Here is a 16,506-nt window from a genome sequence, read left to right as displayed (position 1 = left end):
AGGGAGCAAATCTTTAGAGTTGAAGTATAATGAAGTAGAAGCATCAATGAACATAAAAAGATCATACATAAGCTACTGTCAGGGATATAAGTCAAGTGTTAGAGAAAGAGATCAAAAATTACATACTCAACATTAGAAAGAGAACAAATGAAGTAAAGGAAGGTAAGCTCTACTGTTCCATGTCACTTTATTTGAGTCATTAACCTTCATTATAAAACAATCACTTACATGGTTAAAAAAGATTAGATTGAAAATAATAATAATTTGTCAATTTAATCAGGAAACAAATGCCCTTGATGTTAGATCAATGCATGTAGAAAAAAGGGGCTCCAATGCTCACTTTTATGAAAATGCTCCTATTTTAATCACCATTAAACTTAAGTGATTGTTTTGATAAATTATTTAATTTCTATGATTGCATTAATTTTAGTAATTATGAAGAGCTCTCTCAACTTACTTGATTTGTGCAGGACATTGCACTAGTAGCAGAGAGCGAGTCAAAATGGAAGCAATTGGGTTAATTAGCCATGTCTGCTGGATTGGTATTTTTCGTTTCAAAAATTGAATTATTTTTTAAAATGTTTTTTTAACAATATTTATGATTGGAATGCAGTTGGACATGGCAGAGGATTGTTTGAAACATGCAAACGATTTGAGTGGTTTACTACTTCTTTACTCGTCTTTAGGAGATGCTGAAGAGACTTCAAACTTGCATCTTTTGCTAAAGAAAACAGAAAAAACAATGTTGCATTCGCTTGTCTCTTTATGTTGGGCAAATTAGAAAACTGTTTACAGTTGTTAATTGACAGGTCACCCCGTTAATTAATCATCCCATCCCATTTTATAATATAAAATCAAACACATTTAACATTTATTAAAATACAATTACTGTCCTTCCATTCCAGCAATCGGATGCATGAAGCTGCTCTAATGGCACGATCTTATCTTCCCAACAAGGTTTCAGAGATAGTCGCCCTTTGGAAAAAAGCCCTTAACAAGGTTAATTTCGGAATTCCACTACTTTTTTCATATTTATTTTCTCTGTTTAGAATATATCAAAATTTAAACTTATGATGATGATAGCAGGTTAACGAGAAAACTGCAGAGTCTTTAGCGGACCCTCAAGAGTACCCCGAATATGTTTGAGGACTGACAAATTGCACTTGAGGTTGAAGAAAAGGCTGTAGAGATAAGGTTTCATTTATTTTTCTTCTTATAACTTATTATATATACATATTATTGTGGATTTAAGTTTAATGGTGCTATTGGAGTAGTCGTTTGGTATGCTTATTCACGAGTGAATCACATATGAATTATATGTGATTCACATATAAATCACATGTGATTCAAATATAAATCACATGTAATTCACATATGAATAACATGTAATTCACAAGCGAATCACATATAAGTCACATGTGATTAGCAGATAAATCACAAGTGAATCACATATGAATTACATGTGATTCACATATAAATCACATGTGATTCACATATAAATAATATGTAATTCACATATAAATCACATGTAATTCACAAGAGAATCACATATAAAATATGAATTACATATGATTCACATATAAATCACATGTAATTCACATATGAATCACATGTAATTCACAAGTGAATCAAATATGAATTACATATGATTCATATATAAATCACATGTGATTCACATATAAATCACATGTAATTCATATGTAAGTCACAAGTGAATCACATATAAATTACGTATGCACACATGCATTTTGTGTGAGTGTTCTTCATTTTTATTTTCTTGTGAATTTCACATTTGAGTTTTAAAAGATGCAAGCACATGTGAATATCACATTATATAATCGCATGTGAATCTTACATGATATATACATATGCATTTTTGTGAGTGTTCTTGTATTAATCTTTTTTTTTGTAGATTTGAAAATTTTTGTGGAAAATTTTAAAGATGCAAAAAGTGATAAATTGAAGAAAATATGGAAATCTTGATATGAAGAAATGATAATACTGTGAATCTTTGTAGCTTTTTTTATTTTTTATATTTTATTTTGTATCGAACAAATTACTTGTACTATTATGTTTATAAATTGATTAATAAAAATAAGATTTTTTATGATTACTTACGAATATTATAGTATAAGAAATATGCATATATACATTTGAAAAAATATGCATATATGCACCTAAAACGTTGATTTTTTTTGTTAAAGAAATTAGGTTTTTTTTTAAATATTCTAGTTTTTTTTAATTACTGATTTTTAAAAATTTACTTTTTCAAAAAATGCAATTTTTTAAAAAAAAAATTGGAGTTTTTTTGAAAAAAAAATGCAGTTTTTTTAAAAAAACAGTTTTTTTTGAAAAAAAAAATGCAGTTTTTTTTTTAAAAAAGCAGTTTTAAAAAAAATGCAGTTTTTTTTTTTGAAAAAATTACAGTTTTTTTTAGAAATTACTTTTTTTCAATTTTTTTTAAATTCATTTTTTCAAAAAAATATTAAAAAATCTCCATTTTTAAAAAAAAATCAAAAATGTTTTAAAAAAAATCCGAAATTTGATTTATCATGTTAATTTTGTCCAATAACACAAAAAATAAACATTAAATGAGATCTATATGATTACGATCATGTCATTAGTGAGTTAATTTTGATCTAACGCTCCACATTTAGTTCTCAGGTTCTGAGGAAACTATGAGTTTTCAACCGATCTCACCATATATATATATATATATATATATATATATATATATATATATATATATATATATATATATATATATATATAATTGTTCCATATACACTTCGAGCTCTTTTCTAAGTCAACATAATTTTGTACCGCCTCAATTCGTCTTATACGTGTATGGGCATGATGTATTCAGGCATGATCTGGATATTAGGAATATGATATAAAAAAAAATGTTTCTGCACGCCACTATTTCACCCTTTTTACAGTTTATTAATCATCAAAACTAAATATCTCACAATTCAACTTGTCGATGCCTCTAATGTACATTGAACTTTTTTACATATTGAAACAAAGCGAGCACATGCCAAAGCCTTTATGAGTTCATAAATAAATTCATTACTTTGGCTTTAAGGATTATTATTTAGTGGTATTTGACCACATGCATTATGCCCTAAAGAACTATTTTCGTAAGGCCTCTAGGTCCCTACAATAACAATAATAAACAAAAATACAATTAAACCATTAAAACAAAAAAAGCTAAAATCGTAGACATGTCTCGTGAGTAAAGATATTCAATCAACTTATTTATTGAAATTAGATCTTATGAAAATTCTTGATCGTTACATTGAGAATTTCATCAAACTAACCAATTTTTTTGAAAATCCAAAAACACTTCATTTGAGATATTTCATCAATAACGTGTCATGCACTACAACAAACTCATATCAAAGTATGGCTATAACTCGACTTTACCTAGAATCCAACAACAGTAAATTCCAAATTCAATGGGATAGGAAAGAAATCACAAATTTTACGTGGTGGATTTAATAACAAAAATCAAAATTGAACGGATGAGGATACCAATTGAATTGCATCTGTAGATAAAATTTGAAACAATAATCATGGAGAATCACCGAAGGAAAAATTGAATTATTTGATAAAAAAACTCTGGGAAGAGCAATCTGGATCGAAGGCAGAAGTTTGAGTCGTACAAGAAAAAAAAAGCAATTGATTGAGTTTACCCCAAAACAACACGTGTTCTACATTCTATACTTAATATTATATACACAACGCGATATATTCCCTGTGCCTATATATATATATATATATATATATATATATATATATATATATATATATATATATATACACCACAAAAACCAATAGCGACTGAATCATGTCTAAAACTTCTCGAAAGCAACTTACGTTTATCTCTTTCAATTTCATATACTTGCTAAACGTTGTCACCATTGCTCAAAACAATTATGTTGACAGAGTTTGTGATAACGACTACACTTACATTGTCAACGGTACCTTCCGCACAAATCTTGACAAGACGTTGGCCGATCTACCCACCACCAACTCCGGTCATGGTTTCTTCAATAGCTCTTCAGGAGAATATCCCCACACAGCATATGCGATTGGTCTTTGCCGGGGTGACCATACAGATCAGATTGCATGTGGTAGTTGTTTGGACACGTCTATAGTGAAATTGAGGAACGTCTGCCCAAAACAAAAAGATGCAAGTGTATATTATGATAATTGTATGGTGAAGTATTCATACGATGTTATTTTGTATAGAAATAGTCAAAAACATTTTAACATCCACAATAGCACTATTTACTCGAAAGATGTTTTTGGTTTCAACCGGAGTGCGTTAGGGTTGGTGAAAAACCTCACGATTAAAGCTGCTGCTGGTGGTCCGCTGCTGAAGTACGCAGCTGGCACTACCCCACAGCCTAATTTAACGATGATTTATGGGTTTGTGCAATGTACACCGGATCTAACGGAGCAACAATGCAGCAATTGCTTGGATGATGCAGTTTCTCGTATTGGTAGTTGTTGTTTTGGTAAACTTGGGGTGAGGGTGCTTTTGCCTAAATGCAATTTACGATATGAAAATTACCGGTTTTATGATGACCGGGTGATAGTTTCTACTCCGACACCGACTTGTCAAGGTACGTACTTTGTGATTTCAGACTACATATTCTTGACGGTATAGAGAGGTGCGTTTTACTAAAGTTATTTCTATATTAATAACTAAGTGGCGTTTATTTTTAACGGCGGAATTCGAAATTATATTTTCAGTATAAATAATTAATATATTTTGAACGGTTGTGAAACAAAATATATATATATATATATATATATATATATATATATATATATATATATATATATATATATATATATATGACCTAATTTTGTGAGACCATGAGATTATTTTTTTCTAGTGAAATATTCTAATATTTTAATGTTCATAAAAATTAAATATATGGAATATTCTAGTATTCTAAAACAAAAAATTTAACATATTTTACATTGAAGTATTGTAAAACATATAATATTATAATTGAAAATGTTATAACATATGTAGGCAAATACCATTTCTAAGGCTGGAGGGAGTGGCCCTCGCCTCCAGCTCGCCAAGAGAGGCCATTTGCTCGCCAGAACCACCCCTTAGTTTTGCCACAATACTTGTCATGCTAAGATCGCTACTTGGTTAGCGAGAGGAAAGAGAAGTTGGAGAAGAAAAGATAGATTCTGATTGGCTCTTTTCCTTTTGTGTTTTTTTCTTTTTTTTTTCAAATCAAGGAATTGGGGAAGAAGATGCATTCATTTACAGAGAATTATTGAGGAAGAAATAAAAAAGTTACACATTTGGTCCCCAAAGTTTCAACCATTTAGTATTTTTTTTGTCCAAAAATAGAAACCTTTTTATTTAATATTAAATTTTTATGTTTTATAAAAATATAATTTATTTAATATTAAATGTTTGTGTATTAAAAAATATAATTTATTTAATTTTGGTAAAAAAGTTATAAAAAAATCAAGGAATGTTAGGGGTACTACCACTCCCTATAAAATGTTAAGGAAAAGATGCTAGCAAGGTGGCATGCCAAAAAATAACATGGCATCAAAAAAAATGATGTGACAGGATGTTAGGAGTATCACCACTCCCTTTAGCCTAATTGAAAATGTTATAACATAAAATTTCAACCTACAAATAAAGGTTGTTCACATAACGTCTCGATTTTATGGGGCCAAGTATATTGAAAATAGGGAAATCGTAATACACTTTGGAATCATATGCTATCAGCAGTTCCTAGCATTACATACAATGTTTGACCTAGCCACAAAGAAAAATTATGTTAATGACGTATATTTAAGTCATTTGCAAATCATATATGAGTTCCTAGCATTACATACAATATTTTTCTTGAAACATAATTTTCCTAAATGAAAACCACAAATGCAGCTTTTAAACCATATCTTAGCTAAAAAAATTCGAATTTTTTTCTACTGTTGATTCTTATATATGTATGCATGCATATTTATGAATCAGCGTCATATAAACTGCACACACATATATAACTGTTGAGAGAGCTAAAATATCAATAGAAAATGCATAAACCTAAAAAACCCTAATACCCCTAAAAATGTATAAAAAAATATTTTGAGATATCTAATATTTTTTTGACTTTAAAAAATTAAAAATCGCTACCTTTTATATAAAATCGTTGAAAATAATAATAATAATAATAATAATTTTTATCAACACATATATCCCAAAACCTATGATTTTTAGCCCTATAAAGTAAAAATAAAAAATTAAATATCTTAAAGTATTTTTTTATGTATTACTCTTGATTTTCTAGGTTTTAGGGTTTTCAAACTTTTATACATTTTCTATTGATTTGCTATATATATACTATCTAATAATTAAAAAATGTCTACGTATCACATGACATTTTTATAGAGCTTATATTTAATTTTCAACTTTATTTGTAAGATGACGATTGACATCTTAATATTTTTTTAAATTATCCAATTTTAATTTAACTATTTTAGTCCTTTTTTAAATTTTAAACTAAATTTAATAGATTACAATTTAAGATGACGATTGACATCTTAATATTTTTTTAAATTATCCAATTTAATTTAACTATTTTAGTCCTTTTTTAAATTTTAAACTAAATTTAATAGATTACAACTATATCCCGTAGTTTTAGCCATTATTTTAGCTCATTTAATATTTTTGTATTTACATAAATGATGAGATAAACAATAAATTAACTCTTGACGATAATTGTTTAAATAACGGTCTTTCTAAGATTACATGTCATAACAATGTTGATTAAATTTAGTCGCAAAAAATAATGGAATTCTTTTTGAGTTGAGAAATTAAATATCTTCGTATATTTTCTGTTTATAAATTATTCTACCCTTAAATGATGACATGTGTCACACTTAATAAAAATAATAATATTTTAATACACTTGTATTATACATGTCAACATTTAAAATGAATATGAGGAATATATAAAAAAAATTAGAAGAATATTTAATTTTTTCTTTGTTTTTTATTGTTTACAATCTACAAACGAAGTATCACTAATTATTATTTCGTAAACCGCCAAATGTCTTATTTGTCGATAAATAATGCGATGAAAATATATACTTTGTCATCACATTCAATGTTTCATTTTCATTTAGCTTTTTTGAGTCAAGTCTAATTATTTCTTTGTTTCCAAATGGAATAGATTTTTAAAAATGTCAATTGGCAACCCTTTATTCCATATCTCAATTAAAACATGTGCATGAATCAATCTTTTTGTGATTATTCGCCAATTGCCAACATAACTCATTTTCCTCATTTTCGATCAACTTGGCATCCTCTCTCTCTCTCTCTCTCTCTCTCTCTATATATATATATATATATATATATATATATATATATATATATATATATATATATATATATATATATATATATATATATATATATATATATATATATATATATTCCGCTTACATTTTATTTTTATGATTTATGTTTTTTTTTTAAATTTTATTCGAATATAATTTTTTATGTTTTTTATATTTTGTTCGTTTATATTCTTTTGACGTTTATTTTGAATAATTTCTCTAGTTTTTTTTTTAATATTTTGTTCGAATATAATTTTTTTATTTTTTTTTATCTTTTATTTTTTATAAAGTTTTTTATAAATATTTTTTATATAAAAAATATATAAAAGTTTGTTAAATGTAAATATAATTAACACATAATTATTTGTTTTAATGGAGATATTGTATAGACTAACCGAAATTCAAAACGTGTGTCAATCGCTTCATGTATAATTTTTTAGTTTTAGAATTTTTTTTTTACATTTTGTTATGAATGACAAATGCTAATTAGAATTCCTATAACTCAAACATATTTGTCAATGTTTTTGACATCATTTTTTTATTTTTAGAAATTTTGTTCGTTTGCGAGTTATATGGTTTCTAATTAGACATTTTATAACTTGAAACCTGTTTTTGAATTTCGATTAGTTTATCTATTAATCCTATTAAAAAAATAGTTTTATACCTAATCTATGTTAATAATATTCACATTTAACAAACCTTTTTTTTCATTTTTTACAAAAGATTATTTTAGAAAAGTATAAACAAACAAAACATCAAAAAATTTAAAATGTATTCAAACAACATGTAAAAAAACTAGAAAAAATATACTGAAAAAACATCAAAAAAAAATATAAACGAACAAAATGTAAAAAAAATTAAACAATATATTAAAAAATCAAATAAAATAAAATGTAAGAAAGAAATATAAAAGAAAATTAAACAATTATATATATATATATATATATATATATATATATATATATATATATATATATATATATATATAGAGAGAGAGAGAGAGAGAGAGAGAGAGATATGCCAATTTACCCCCATATATTATGAATCTATGTGGGAGTTGTTTTTAAAATACAAAACTTATATCACAAGTGTATCTAAGTTGAGGTTAATTCACTTGACTAAGTCAAATATTGTATTTTAAACGGATTTAGATTTAATGAGAGGTATATACTAACTCGATATTTTAAGAAAAGAAAAAGCAAAATAGACAAGTCCTACTAAAAGAATCCGTGTTGCAAATCTATTGACAATTTCAGGTCCACCTAGGCTTCACCATCTGAAAGTCAAAGTCATCTCCTTGGCCCCATTTTATTTTCTTCAATCATTTTAATATATTAATGTGTCTTCAAGTACATAATTATACAATTTAAATATATAATTATATTTATTATAGTATATAACACTTTATACAGTAAATATAGTTAGATTCTCATCTAAATATATTGTAATTGCATGATTGTTTTTAATTTTGAATAAATATTTTTACTTTTTATGATTACATGTGTATAAAGAAGTTGATATTAGGAAGTGCACGTAAATGGAAGATAATTACAAAATAGTTGTGACACAATTAAAAGACCGATTGACATTGAATTGTATGAATGGACTAACGATAATTATTCTTCGATTTCCAGGAGAAATTACTAGATACACTCATAGTGTACCGTTTATTGTTACAATGGTGGTTATTTTTGCGATACTAGTTGCTTGGATTTGTACCTTCATAATGTGGAGGAAGAAGGAAACAACCATACAAAGCTTTGAAAGTAAGTTTACAAATATGCATCTTGATATTCATTTGAAAGATCTCTCAAATATGTTATTAAGCCTGGCTTTTCTGTTGAACTTTGTTTGTTTAATTTACAACTTGGGCAGTTTTCAGGCTCAAAGGTATTTTACGAAACTTTCCTACTTTTTATGATTTTGAAGCAGATTAGGTCCTTTAGCGTTTAATATAAATATGGCTTAATACTTTTTGTTTTGTATTTAGTTTTCTGGCTTCAATTTTAATAAAACTTTGCTAATGATGTGTAAATGATTTTATATTTCTAATCGTATTGTAGAATAGGTCATTATTCTATAACCAAAATTCACAAATGAAATTCAATGTTTATACCCCAAAATCAAACATTAACATCTAACTACCAAAATAAATAATGAAATTCAACTTACAAAATAATGATTCATATTCAATTTCCTAGTTCCTAAAATTGTTCACAAAAATCAAAAGTTCTAACATCTAGTTAAGTGGTGATTCCACTACTAGAAGCTGGGACCTCACATTCTTGAAAGACTTCCTCTCACTTCCTTACAAACATGCTTGATATATTGTACATATGAAATGGAATCCATAAATAAATAATTGAAAGCATAATTCTATAATGTTTAGGGTTATTTGTATCTTTTTTTCATTTATAGAATATTAGTGAAATTAAATTCCACTAAAAAGAATTAAAAAGGATACAAGAGCACGTTGAATGTCAATTGATGGGAATCTCACACATGTTATTACATATGAAATCAAGCCAACTAAAGTTTGAAAGTACATGTGATACAAAGTAGATTACATATTCTTTTCTTGAGTTTTTTCCCTTGTTTTTCTGGTCAATATTCATATGGCACATGTCCATAATACAAAGTAGATTAGCTTCTTCACTTGAGCAATTGGGCAACCATATTGCCCTTCTTGGGCTTCTACAAGACTTGTTGTTTGCTTCCATATTTGCTTGCTGAAATCGTACCCTAAATATCATAATTAGAGCCATAGCAACTTCAGGAATATGACAACTTAATTTAGGGAACAAAACTATAAATGATGAAAAGTTATAATCCAAATTGACAAAATATGGATAACAACACTATGTATTAATGTATATACCTGCTAAACTAGTTTGATGTCTTTCAAACTTGTAGGCAGGGGAAACATAATAACAGCTTCACACACTCATTGAAAAATCTAGGGTTGTTGTATAGGATAACCTATATGAACTTAACTTTACTTATTTCATTATTTTCTCATGGGTTACTACAGTTTCAACTCCTTGTACATCTTTCTTTTTCATAAATCTTGTACACTTTTCCCCCTTTCCCTCCCCTTCTATCTCCATCATTGGTGATAGACTTCAACTCGCACATATTTACTTTGGATCCCTGTAACACTAAGCATAGCCGAAACCAAAACTAGATAACTTCAAAGACACGTACAAACTCTACTTATTTCACCTCTTTCGAGTATGGTAAGAACCAACAAAAAATAAATGAAAAAATATAATCTTTTAAACAACATTCAAATCAAAGTATCAAACACACATACATTAGAATCTTGATGATGGGGTTATGCGATTGGCAACAATTAAAGACACTATCTATGGAGGTCGATGCCTCAAAGAGAAATCAGAGTCTTGACTCTATTGTCCTGAATTCATGAATCGATAATGACAGGGGTAGAGGTGGTCGGAATCGGCGATAACGGGGCAGGGGCGGCAGGAATAGGCGATATTGGCGTTGGGGAGGCTAGATTCGATGTTAGGGGTAGGTGTGCTAAATAAAATTAGGTTAAGAATATAGGGATTTGGGAGGGAGGCATCGGGGGAAATAAAAAAAATGGGGGGGAGTTGAAAATCAGTTAAAAAAATGAGAGGGAATTGAAAACTAGTGAAAAAAATGAGAGGGAATTGAAACTAGCGATAATTCATACAACTATTTGCGAGATATTTTTTCCATTGTTGATTCCACTGTTAATCCCTCGTTAAATTGCTAAAATTCACAGAATAGAAATTTTGTTGATTTCCGTCGATGATCAACTAGGGATTATTTCCATCGCTGATACTTGTTTTTCTAGTAGTGCCGGCGTGGAAGGTCCGAAAGTCCTATACCCTATGTTGTCCATGTGAAACTACACAGCCTGAGCCATAAAGATAAATTTTTTATGTATGCTCAAGATGTATGAGATGTTGTAGATCCCAAGAACTCAAAAAATCCATTTAGTGTTAAGATACATAAGTTGGGTCTCGCTGCTATCACGTAACGGATTTGGAGAGATTTGTTGTTGACGACAGTCTAAAAGCAAACAACAAAAAAAAATAATCATGGAAAACTCTAAAGATCATGTACATGGGTGCATATAGAGTCAGAATTATGAAGGTCTAGGTTGTGTAACCTTAGTAAAAAGGCAGTGGAAGCTTAGTTATGTCTTGGGAAGCTGGAGTGAGTGGGAGTGAAACCATAGAAAAAAAGCAGCCAAGTCAAAGACAATGTGAGCAAAGCAACTAAAACCGTAGCTTTAAGAACTCCCCGAATATCAAATTTGAAAGGAGACTTCCAGTTATATATATATATATATATATATATATATATATATATATATATATATATATATATATATATATATATATATATATATTCTTCGTCAACAAATTACTTACAATGATAAATCGAGAAGCCTATAGAATGAAGACTCCATACAATGGGAGAATGTTATAAAGGATGAGTTGAGCTTATTTGACAAGAACAAGATGTGGTTCTTGGTCAAGTTACCATTAGGGAAGAAGGTATCCAAGGTTAATGATGATATTAATAGACACAAGAGGTACAAGGACATATTGTTTTTGAAAGGATTCCAACAAAAGACCGGAACTAAGTACAGTGAAGTTTTATCATTAGTTGTGAAGATGACTACAATAAGGAAACAACAATTTAAACAAGGAACTTGATTATGACAAGTCTTCATACCTTCGTGATAAATAAAAACCAAATGATATGAACTTGTAGTGTGTACGAATGTTTAACAACACTAAATTGTGTCATAGGTTATATCTATTTATAGGATCTCAAATTGATTGTTAATAGTTGTCAAAAAAACTAAATCGAAATTAAGAAAATACATATAATTACAGTGAAGATTATTTCGTAATTAACAGATTAATTTTTTTTTATCAGTCATGAGGCCATAAAATATGTTATGCTAATCCAACCCTAATTTGGCTAGTTCAACACCACAATTCAATCCTAAATCGTTTGATGACCGTGAACAAAATTGCTCTTGAGCCCATCTTGGGGGACCCGGTCCTTATCTCAGTCAAAGCCAATAGGTCTTGTGCAAAATGTGGTTGGATCAGTTTTGAATAGTGTTTTTAGCAGTTTTTTAAAAACAGGTTTGAACCGGCCGGTCGAACCGGTTGGACAGGGAACCGAGAAAATGAACGGTTCAACTATCACCGGTTTTACATTAATTTCTGAACCGGATTGAACCGGCCGGTTTTAGAAAAAACCAGTTGAACCGGTTAAACTAAATAAAAATATATGGAAAAGAACCATTCTCAATACTAAACTTTGGTGGACTTTTTCATATGTATTTAGATTTTTCTAATTAAAAGCACATGGTAAATGTTATGATGTTTTTTGATGCACTTGTATTCATCTAAAACATATATTTTGTTTCAGTATTGTACTTTATTTTCTTTTTGACGTATGTGAATTGATGTAAAACTTATAGTTATGTGTTTTTTAATGTATTTAGATTGATCTACAATTTATTTTTATGTGTATTTTTAATGTTTGAACTTGTAGACGTCAAATTCATGATTTATGTATGTATGTATGTGTAGAAAAATAAGAAAAAAAAATATGAAAATTATAGAAACCGGTTGACCTGGCGGTCGAACCGGTTAAACCGATTGAACCGGGAACCGGTTGCCATACCGGTTCAACTAAAAAAACCGGTTTTTAAAACATTGGTTTTTAGTTGTATTTTTTTTTCGGGTCGAATTCAGTTATTTTGGACCAGTTTTTGGTTTTTTCTAATTTGGTTTCAGTTTGTTTCGTCCGTTCTTTATTGGACAGTTTTATCTTATAACATTAACATAAAAAACTTAAATATTCCATTGATAAGTGTATTAAAGAACATAGAAATAAATATGATTTTATATGATTTGTAGTATATATAAATATATGATATGCTAGTTAGTATATATATACACTAGCATATCATATATTTATATATACTAAAAATCATATATATAAACGATTGTTAGTATAAAGATTTCTTAAAATGAGATAATATATATAAGTGAGCATGACTAGAAACTATGAGGTATTCATAGGGTGATTTTTTGGCAAGTGGCTACCATTTTTACAGAACAATATATAGCTAGTATCTGCACCGCTTCCCCACTCTTACAGTCAAGCTCGATGATTCTCCCTACAAATTGATATTGTTTTTCTTTCTTCATCTAGCTTCAACTACAGGCATGAGCGTTGTTGAATTTTTTGAATACGACTTTAGTATGGTGAGGGCGGCCACAAATAATTTCTCCGAAAGGAATAAGATCGGACAAGGCGGATTTGGATCTGTTTACAAGGTATATCAAAAAAACTTTTCTAAACGAACTTAATGTATGGGTTTGATTTCATATTGTAATGAAAAACGGAATAAATAAATGGAGACTTATGTTACATTGGTTAACTTTAATGTATGATGATAAAAAGGGCGAGCTTGAAGATGGACGATTGATAGCAGTGAAGAGGTTGTCAATGGATTCGGGACAAGGTGAAAAAGAATTCAAGAACGAGGCATTATTGGCTGCTAAACTTCACCATCGTAATCTAGTTGTGCTACTTGGTTTTTGTTTGGAAGGAACGGAAAGACTCCTCGTATACGAGTTTGTGCTAAATGGAAGCCTAGATAAGTTTTTATTTGGTAATGATGTTCTTCGTAATGCACCAATGATCTCCTTAATTTCTATATGCATCTTTTTTCATATGTTGTTAACATCTAAAATTGTAGATCCACAAAAGCGAACACTTATCGATTGGGATACGAGCTACAAAATCATAGAAGGTGTTGCTCGAGGACTACAATACCTTCATTATGACTCAAGACTAAGAATCATCCATCATGATCTGAAAGCTAGTAACGTTTTGTTAGATGATGATATGAACCCCAAAATAACAGACTTTGGCATGGCAAGGTCGTTTCACACTGATGCAACTGAAGGCGAGACAAGAAGGGTTGTCGGAACCTAGTAAGTATACGACCTTTATGACACAATCTGATTTGTAACTTCCAAGACTCATTTAGTGTACAAATAATACTTAAAAAAATTTGAATGCTAGTTTTATATGTGTTATTGTAGTCCTATTGATCATCGGTTGCTAACTTTTATTCATTTAACTCAATCTTACAGTGGTTATATGCCGCCAGAATATGTAATGCATGGCCAATTCTCTGTGAAGTTAGATGTCTTTAGTTTTGGGGTGCTGGTATTAGAAATAGTAACAGGCCAAAAGAACCAAACTTTCCGAAATGAGGATACAATCTTCCTTCTCAGCTATGTAAGTATTCCATTTAAGTTGATTCTGAAACAACCACATTGTTTTTACCATTTGACATAACATCAAAGAAAATACATCAATCTCTTTTAGGCATGGAAAAGTTGGCGAGATGGAACAGTAACAAACATAATAGATCCCGTATTGTGTAATGGGTCATATTCTTTGGAGGGCATCTTCAGAACCATTCACATTGCGTTATTATGCGTTCAAAAACATGCAATAGACAGGCCAACAATGTCTTCGGTTGTTCTTATGCTCAGTAGCTTCTCCCTCACCCTCCAAGTCCCATCAGAGCCTGCCTTTTACATGCATAATAGTGTTACCAATGAAGGGCCTGGTGTTCCGGATGAGGGTAATAAAGCATCGCACTTTACTAAAAATGATGATTCCATTTCTGAGTTAACTCCTCGATAGTTTTGAAATACTTATGAAAACGCATGTGCCTACATGAGTGGAAAATTATTTATGTTTTGTATCATGATTTTGTGATTATTATTTTGTCTTTTTTTCTTATATTTATGAAGATTATCTTTCAAAATCTGAATTATTATAGCTTAATGTTTGAAACCAAGTATAATTTCAGCTTTTTGTTAGTAGACCAGTTATTTAAAAAATAATTAAGTGATCATATACTACAACATCGAAAAGCGTCAGTAATCCGTGGGAAATGGAACAGAAAAAAAACATTTTGTCAACAAAAATGTATGGTTAATTTTTTACAGACATATTAGCAGTGACAGATTCTTTAAGGGGGCCAGGTTTTTGGCATAGCAGTTAATATCATAAAGAATATAAACTAAATTTCCAAAATTTCAAAACCAAATCATAAAATGAAAACCAATCCGAACTATAAAAACAAAGTTTTAGCACATCATAACAACAATTGAGGTATTATCTGAATTTCTGTAACATCGAATTCTTATAAAAAAAAAAAAAAAAAAAAATCCTAACTAATTTGGGAATCTACCAAAATTTGTATCAGAAAAATTAAAAACAAAATCTCAAACATTTGTAAAGTCATAAAACCTAACAGATGGACTCCGTCTTTAGTCACCACCTAGGGTTCGTGTTGTCACTCGTTCGACGGTGGCAGTATAGTTTGACGGAAATTGTCCCTCACATCGCCTATGTGATGCTTTGAGTTGGTGCAGTGTTTCGAGGGTTAGCCAATCAAAGTCGAAGTCACTGAGGTCTCACCAGTTGACCTTGTGGATTGATGTATGTCCTCCTATCGACTAATTCTTGCATATTCACTCACTCTCACCGTATCTTTATTTCTATCTTTTGCCGTGTGTTTTTATATGAAATTGATATTTCCTGTTTTTGTTTTGAAGTTGTCATTCTTCTCTTTCTATGTGCTATCAACAGCAAAAAAAAAATTTGGAACATAAGAAAGAGTTGATTATTTGCCTAGTACCCTCCACACAGAGAGAGAGAGAGAGAGAGAGAGAGAGAGAGAGAGAGAGAGAGAGAGAGAGAGAGAGAGAGAGAGAGAGAGAGAGAGAGAGAGAGAGAGAGAGAGAGAGAGAGAGAGAGAGAGAGAGAGAGATTTTATACTAAATATTGTGTTCAAATATTCTAACTAAATATTGTGTGGATGTAAGAATAATTGTGGGTCAATCATTTCAAAAGGGTAATTTGGTAATGTTAGCTATAATTATTTGTGGTAATTATTAATTGAATTAATAACCCCTTTAAATAGAAATCAATTTTACATCACCGGTCGTTCAACTTTGTTAACCCTATTCCCTGATAAACCATCGACCACAACCATTTTATCGGCGGCCAAAA

At 29.5% G+C, this 16,506-nt stretch overlaps 1 protein-coding gene across 1 annotated transcript; it reads left to right on the top strand.

Moving 5' to 3' along the window:
• The first annotated feature begins 3,853 nt into the window (after nt 1-3,853).
• LOC145115332 (cysteine-rich receptor-like protein kinase 26) lies at nt 3,854-15,145 on the top strand. Its single transcript, XM_079051606.1, has 7 exons — nt 3,854-4,631; nt 9,018-9,149; nt 13,618-13,742; nt 13,870-14,080; nt 14,168-14,405; nt 14,568-14,715; nt 14,806-15,145. Exons 1-7 carry the CDS (start codon nt 4,220-4,222, stop codon nt 15,127-15,129), a joined length of 1,590 nt encoding a protein of 529 aa, XP_078907732.1. The 5' UTR covers nt 3,854-4,219; the 3' UTR covers nt 15,130-15,145.
• The last annotated feature ends 1,361 nt before the right edge of the window (nt 15,146-16,506 follow it).

Source organism: Lactuca virosa, chromosome 5 (assembly GCF_052849685.1).
Source record: "Lactuca virosa cultivar CGN04683 chromosome 5, Lactuca_virosa_CGN04683_v6, whole genome shotgun sequence".
NCBI classification, from domain to species: Eukaryota; Viridiplantae; Streptophyta; class Magnoliopsida; order Asterales; family Asteraceae; genus Lactuca; species Lactuca virosa.
The sequence above is the reverse complement of the archived record's forward strand: the minus strand, read 5'-3'. Positions and strand labels throughout refer to the sequence as shown.